Source organism: Bubalus kerabau, chromosome 15 (genome assembly GCF_029407905.1).
Source record: "Bubalus kerabau isolate K-KA32 ecotype Philippines breed swamp buffalo chromosome 15, PCC_UOA_SB_1v2, whole genome shotgun sequence".
Taxonomy (NCBI): domain Eukaryota; kingdom Metazoa; phylum Chordata; class Mammalia; order Artiodactyla; family Bovidae; genus Bubalus; species Bubalus kerabau.
The window spans coordinates 82,123,049-82,129,678 of record NC_073638.1 but is presented as its reverse complement, the minus strand read 5'-3'; the positions used below and the strand labels follow the sequence as shown (position 1 = coordinate 82,129,678).

At 52.5% G+C, this 6,630-nt stretch overlaps 1 protein-coding gene across 1 annotated transcript; it reads left to right on the top strand.

Moving 5' to 3' along the window:
• The first annotated feature begins 508 nt into the window (after window positions 1-508).
• LOC129628572 (proteoglycan 3-like) lies at window positions 509-6,173 on the top strand. The gene is made up of 5 exons (XM_055548029.1): window positions 509-675; window positions 1,110-1,408; window positions 3,937-4,068; window positions 5,248-5,359; window positions 6,115-6,173. The coding sequence occupies exons 1-5, from the start codon at window positions 615-617 to the stop codon at window positions 6,171-6,173; spliced, it is 663 nt and encodes a 220-aa protein (XP_055404004.1). The 5' UTR covers window positions 509-614.
• Window positions 6,174-6,630: the final 457 nt, after the last annotated feature.

The window sequence follows — 6,630 nt, the reverse complement described above, 5'->3', positions numbered from 1 at the left end:
AGTGCAGGGCCCAAGGGTGGGAGGACTGAGCCAACTTCTTATCAGCCCCGCTGTCCAACCCCTGAGCCTGGAGCAATCCTCCTGGCCTCTTCCCACTTCCCCAAAGCCTGGTATAAGGGCAGCTTCTGTGGACCAACAGCCAGAGGCTGAGAGCGGAGGCTTCAGACTCTCAGGAGGTAAGACTCCCTCGGCTTCCCCAGGAGGACAGGCCCAGGGCTGGAATAACCCAGGCTCTGTATGGGAACCAGTGGGGACTCCGGTCCTGTGCACCATAATGACCCCTGTCCTCCCCTTCTTCCCCAGTGTGTCTGACTCTGGCCCTGAAGGTGAGCACGCCTCTTCCTGCAGAAGAGCCAGTCTGATCTGAGTGCTGGCCCAGGGAGCAGTGACGCGCTCTCAGGAAAAGGGACTTGAGCTGACAACCCCCTGCTCTTCCCCTGATCCTCCAGCTCGGGGTCTGTTCGCTGGGAGACAAGGAAGCTCTCTACTTTGCCCTTTAATCTACCAGTTGAGCAGACCCTGCCTCTCCACTGTGTTCCAGGGGCCGTGCAGACACAAGGGAAGTCCCCAGGAGGGAACGTGGAGCTGTGTGTCTGTCACAAGCCTGCAGGGACATGAAAGGCTGCCTGCTCCTGCCCCTTCTGCTGCTGGGGACAGTTTCTGCTCTCTATCTGGGTGAGTGCTCCACTTCCCTTCTCATCCATCTTCCTCTCATCTTTCCTGCATTATTTTTTGTTCCGGTAGGTCCCGGGCCACAGGCCCCTGTTCAGTCGCCCCAGCCCCTCTCTAGTTAGATTTCTCCTGGACCCAGAGCTGTGACCTGAACTTTCCCCCAGGGCTCCTTTGTAAGGAAAAACACCCTCTGTGAAGATGAGGGCTCCTCACATCTCTCACTCCCAAATTACCCGCATGTGGTGTCAGCTGGGATCAGGTTCTCTGCAATTGTGTGTGTGATGCAAGAATTCTGGCTCATCCAACCCCCAAGGGATCCCTCCCTTCTTTGGTTCCAGATGGGGTCCCTAGGAAGACTGGGTGGAGCCATCAGAGCTGGCCGTGGTCCTGGAGGAAGGTGGTACCTGGTCTGATGGCGGGTTGTTTCTTCTTTGCAGAGAAGGATGCCCCCCATGTGGGCAGTCCAGAGACACAGGCAGACCTGAGCCAGGATGCTGAAGGCTCAGGGGGGCAGGAAGGAGAGCTGGCTCTGAGTGGTGAGGTGCTTGATTTGGGGGGAGAGGAGGCCGAGGACGCCCACAACGATGAGGGGGACTCACAGTCAGACCCAGATGACTTAGATGAGGACGTGCAGTGCCCCAAGGAAGAGGAGACAGTGCAACTTCTGGGGACCCCTGGATGCAAGAGCTGCCGCTACCTGATGGTACAAACACCAAACATATTTAGGAAAGCTCTGGTAAGTGGCAAGGAGGCTGCTGTGTTGGTCTGGGTGTGGGGCAGACAGAGTGGATTCAACCTTCTGTTCCGTATTATTTAGACAAGTGGTTCTCTAAGCATAACATGCATCAGAATATGTTAGTTACTCAACTGTGCCTGGCTCTTTGCGACCGTATGGAGTATAGCCCACCAGGCTCCTCTGTCCATGGAATTCTGCAGGCAAGAATACTGGAGTGGGTTGCCATTTCCTTCTCCGGGGGCTCTTCCCTGACCCAGGGATCAAACCTGGGTCTCCCCGATTGCAAACAGACTCTTTAGCATCTGAGCCACCAGGGAAGTCCCAGGATGCATATCAGAAGTCTGATTAGAACACAGCTCTCTTGGGCGAATCCCCTCAATTTCAGGTTTAGCAAATCTGGGGTGTAAGGGTTTATATTTATAACCCATTCCCAGTTGATGTTATTGTTGGTCTAGGGACTGCACTTTGAGATCCACTGGTTTAGATAAAAAGCTTTGGAGTGAGGTGTACCTGTGCTAAATCCCAGAGCTGCCTTCATCAGCTGTTTCATTTGGACAAGTCACTTCACCTTTCCGGGCTCCTGTGTCTTCACTTGTCAGATGGCAATGTATGGTCCCACATAGGAGTTGAGGTGAGGGTTAGCTAATACACGAAAAGCATTTAGAATAGTCCGTTGTTGTTCTTCAGTCTCTAAGTCATGTCCGACTCCTTTTTCCCCATGAACTTCAGCACGCTAGGCTCCCCTGTCCTTCTCTATCTCCCGGAGTTTGCTCAGATTCATGTCCACTGAGTCACTGAGGCTATCTAACCACCTCATCCTCTACAGACTCCTTCTCCTTTTGCCTTCAATCCCTTCCAGCATCAGGGTCTTTTCCAATGAGTCAGCTCTTAGAATCAGGTGGCCAAAGTATTGGAGCTTCAGCTTCAGCATCAGTCCTTCCAATGAATCTTCAAGTTTGAATTCCTTTAGGATGGACTGGTTGGATCTCCTTGCAGTCCAAAGGACTCTCAAGACTCTTCTCCAGCACAATTTGAAAGCATCAGTTCTTTGGTGCTCAGCCTTCTTTATGTTCTAACTCTCACATCCACACATGACTACTGGAAAAACAATACCTTTGACTAAAGGGACCTTTATTGGCAAAGTGATGTTTCTGCTTTAAAAAGCTCTAGGTTTGTCATAGCTTTCCTTCCAAGGAACAAATGTCTTTTAATTTCACGGCTGCAGTCATCTCCACAGTGATTTTGGAGCCCAAGAAAAGAAAATCTGTCACTGTTTATACTTTATCCTCTTCTGCTTCCCATGAAGTGATGGGACCTGAGGCCATGATCTTAGTTTTTTGAATGTTGAGTTTAAGCCAGCTTTTTCACTCTCCTCTTTTACCCTCATCAAGAGGCTGTTTAGTTCCTCTCCACTTTCAGCCATTAGAATGATATCATCTGCATATCTGAGGTTGTTGATATTTCTCCTGGTATTGTTGATTTCAGGTTGTAATTCATCCAGGCCAGCATTTCACATGATGTATTCTGCATATAAGTTAAATTAGCAGGGTGACTATAAACAGCTTTGTCATACTTCTTTCCCAATTTGGAACCAGTCAGTTGTTCCATGTTCTGTTCTAACTGTTGCTTCCTGACCTGCACACAGGCTTCTCAGGAGGCAGATCAGGTGGTGGTCTGGGATTCCTGTCTCTTGAAGAATTTTCCACAGTCCTTTGTTGTGATCCACACAGTCAAGGTCGTTAGCTTAGTTAATGAAGCAGAAATGGATGTTTTCTGGATCCAACAGATATTGGCGGTTTGATCTGTGGTTTCTCTGCCTTTTCTAAACCCGGCCAGTACTTCTGAATGTTCTCTGGGCGTGCACTCTCGAAGCCCAGGTTGAAGGATTTGAGCTTTCACCTGCTGACATGTGAAATGAGGGCAATTGTACGGCAGTTTGGACATTCTTTGGCACTGCAATTCTTTTGAACTGAAATGAAAACTGACCTTTTCCAGTCCTGAGGTCACTGCTGAAGTTTTTTCAAATTTGCTGCCAAATATTCTGTGCACGACTGAAGCGACTTAGCAGCAGTAGCAGGAGCATTCTGTGCAGCACTTTCACAGCATCTTCTTTTAGGATTTGAAATAGCTCAGCTGGAATTCCATTGCCTCCACTAGCTTTCTTTGTAGTAATGCTTCCCAAGGCCCCCTTGACTTGACACTTAGGATGTCTGGCTGGAGGTGAGTGACCACACCATCATGGTTATCTGGATCATTAGGACGTTTTTTTGCATAGTTCTTTTGTGTATTCTTGCTACCTCTTCTTATTCTCTTCTGCTTCTCTTAAGTCCTTACTCTTTCTGTCCTTTATGGTGACCATCCTTGCAGGAAATATTCTCTTGATATCTCCAATTATCTTGAAGAGTTCTCAGTCTTTCCCATTTTATCGTTTTCCTTGATTTCTTTGCGTTGCTCCTTAAGAAGGGTTTCTGCAGACTCAGGGACTTGCAAGAAACAGTGAATTTTCTACCCCACTATTCTCTGTGCAGAGCATCTGCAAGAAGTGCTACGGAGGCAACCTCATCTCCATCCACAACCTCCTCTTTGATAATTGCATCTCACGCTGGGCCAGAAGGCTCAATCAAGCAAAGGTCTGGATCGGCGTCATCATCAAGCTCTGGGTAAATGAAGGCAAATTTCCTGCTATCAGAAGGTCTTTCTTTTCTTTTTCAAGTTGGTTTAATACTGTAAAATCAATTCACTATCTTAAAAATTTTTTTTTATTTTTTTATGGCTGCGATGGGTCTTTGTTACTACACAGCAGGCTTTCTCTAGCTGCAGCGAGCAGGGGCTGATCTCCAGTTGTGATGCTCCGGCTTCTCACCGGGTGGCTTCTCTCGTTGCAGACCATGGGCTCTAGGGTGCACAGGCTTCACAGTTGCTGTCAGGGGCTCTAGAGCCCTGGGTCAGGAGTTTTGGCTCTCAGGCTTTGTTGCTCTGTGGTATGTGGGATCTTCCAGGACCAGGGATCGAACCCATGGCCCCTGCAAGGGCAGGCAGCTTCTTCACCACTGGACCACCAGGGAAGGCCCAGGGCTCGGGTGTTTCTGAGTGCCTCAAGGCACCACCTGCCCCCACCGAGCCTCATCCTGGCCCAGGAAGCTGGCTTGTGCTGACGTAGGAGACGTGATGAGTGAGCACTTCTCCTCACCCGTGTTCAGTGGCTTCACGCTTGCAGCTTGAAATCTGCCATGGTGGGTGCATTTACGCCAGAGAAATGCACAATTATTATAAACAGGGTTCTTTCTTTCCTCTGCCTCACACTTTCCACCAAAGCTGGCTGTGAAATGTCTATCAGTCCGTCCCTGGAGTCAGGAAGTAGAGTTCATACCCAGCTCTGTGCATGACTGGCTGAATGCCTGCCTCCCTATGTCGGTGTCCTCCTCTGTGAGGGTCCTTCCCTCAGAGTGACCCTGGGGCGGTGCCTGAGTAAGTGCTGTCAGCTGTGGTCCTGGGACCAGAGTATCAACACCACCCGGCAGCTTGTTGAAATACAGGATCCTGGGCCGCACCCCAGACCTCCCGAATCAGAATCCACATTTCCACCAGATCGCCAGGAGATGTGTCTGCTCAGTGAAGTTTGAGAAGCCTGCTCTGTGTGAGAGCTGGAAGTGATGTTTGCTCTTACATGTCACTGCCTGAAAACGCTCAGGGATGGGTCTGTACGGTGGGGTCCTATCCATGTGACACGGTGAGAGGAGATTATAAACATCCAGAAGAGATGCTCAGAGGACTTTCAGGAGCCCCAGCATCTGTCTTGCTGGACCTCTGCCCTCTGACCCAGCCTCTCTCTTCTGCAGTCCATATACAAGACATTTCGCTGGACCGATGGGAGTCGCTGGAATTTTGGATACTGGGCCCGAGGGCAGCCTGGGAATGGCAGAGGCCACTGCGTGGACCTGAGCACCAGAGGTGAGGGGGCCAGGCGCCCGGACAAGGAGGGTGGTGGACTCGCCCACACGCCCCTGTGAGCTGCACAGGCATGCCTCCCCTAACACTGCCTCCCCCATTAGAGAACCCTGCCCTGTGTGTGAGCAGGGCTGAGGTGCAGGGATCCTCAGAGCCACAGTGAGGGGTCCTGGATGGGGCTGGGGGCTCTGTGTCTTCCAGACTCAGCGAGGCTCCTTCCCTTCCTATAATGGGACGGTGACAAGGAGAGAGTGTGGGACAAATGGGAGGGACACTCGGGAATGGGAGGTGCGACCGAGGGACATGGGAAAGATGTGGGAACTAGGGCCAGCTGACAGCTGATTCCCCAGCTCCCAACAGCACGGCTGCCCAACCTGCAGGAGTTTAGAACAGGGGCAAAGACCACACGGGCTTCAGTCAGATGGCTGAGCTCCACATCTGGCTCCATTCACTGCTTGTCTGCTGAGATCAGGGCAGGTTATCACTCCCCCGAGCCTCAGTTTCCCCATCTGTGAAGTGGGAGTGCTGGCAGCCCTGACCTCCTGGCGTCACTGTGAGGATGGAAGGACAGTCCAAAGGAAGCCCTTAGCACACTGCCTCTGCAAGGGAAGAGATCAGTGATCGTGGCTAGCTGGGACATGGGGAGACATACGGCCCTCGGCTTGGCCTGCAAAGGTCAGCTGGGAGGTGCCTGGCCGGGCACTGGGGACACAGGCCACACTCAGGTGGACTGACAGAACTGTGCTCTCTGCCTGCAGGGGGTCACTGGCGACGAGCTTCATGCAAGTGGCGGCTGCCCTTCGTCTGCTCCTACTAAGCCGGAGGCCGGAGACCCTGCCCCCCCCCGCCCCGCCCCTCTGCCTGCCTGGTCTCACCCACGGCCCCCTTGCCCCCCAGCCTCCCTGGGTCATAAAGCCACGTTCTCACAGCATCTCCTGACTGTTGTCTCTTTGCTGCGCACTTTGGAGGAGTCCTCTCTGTTGGAGAATCCTGGAAGCCCTCGTTCTGGCTTTGCGGGCAGGGCAGGGGGACTTTGAGAAGTAACAGCTGGAGCGGGACTCCTGCCGGCGGGGCAGGAGCGGGTGGCACTGAGGGGTTTCACTGCAGTGGCCCCTCGGGGCCGGCGGGACCGGGCGGGGGTCCTGCTCCCAAAGGCCCCCCCAGGGTCTGGTGGTTGGGGGGGGGACTGGCCCTCTTTCTTCGGATTCAGCAAGGCATGCGGGGTGTGGCCAGAAGTGGTGGCTTTCCAAGTGGAGGCGGCGAGGGGGACTGGA

Coding starts and splice junctions, on each gene's coding strand:
- LOC129628572 (XM_055548029.1), top strand. CDS start 615: ATGAAAGGCTGCCTGCTCCTGCCCCTTCTGCTGCTGGGGACAGTTTCT. Junction 4,069..5,247: donor GCGTCATCATCAAGCTCTGG/GTAAATGAAGGC, acceptor TCTCTTCTGCAG/TCCATATACAAGACATTTCG. Junction 5,360..6,114: donor CGTGGACCTGAGCACCAGAG/GTGAGGGGGCCA, acceptor CTCTGCCTGCAG/GGGGTCACTGGCGACGAGCT.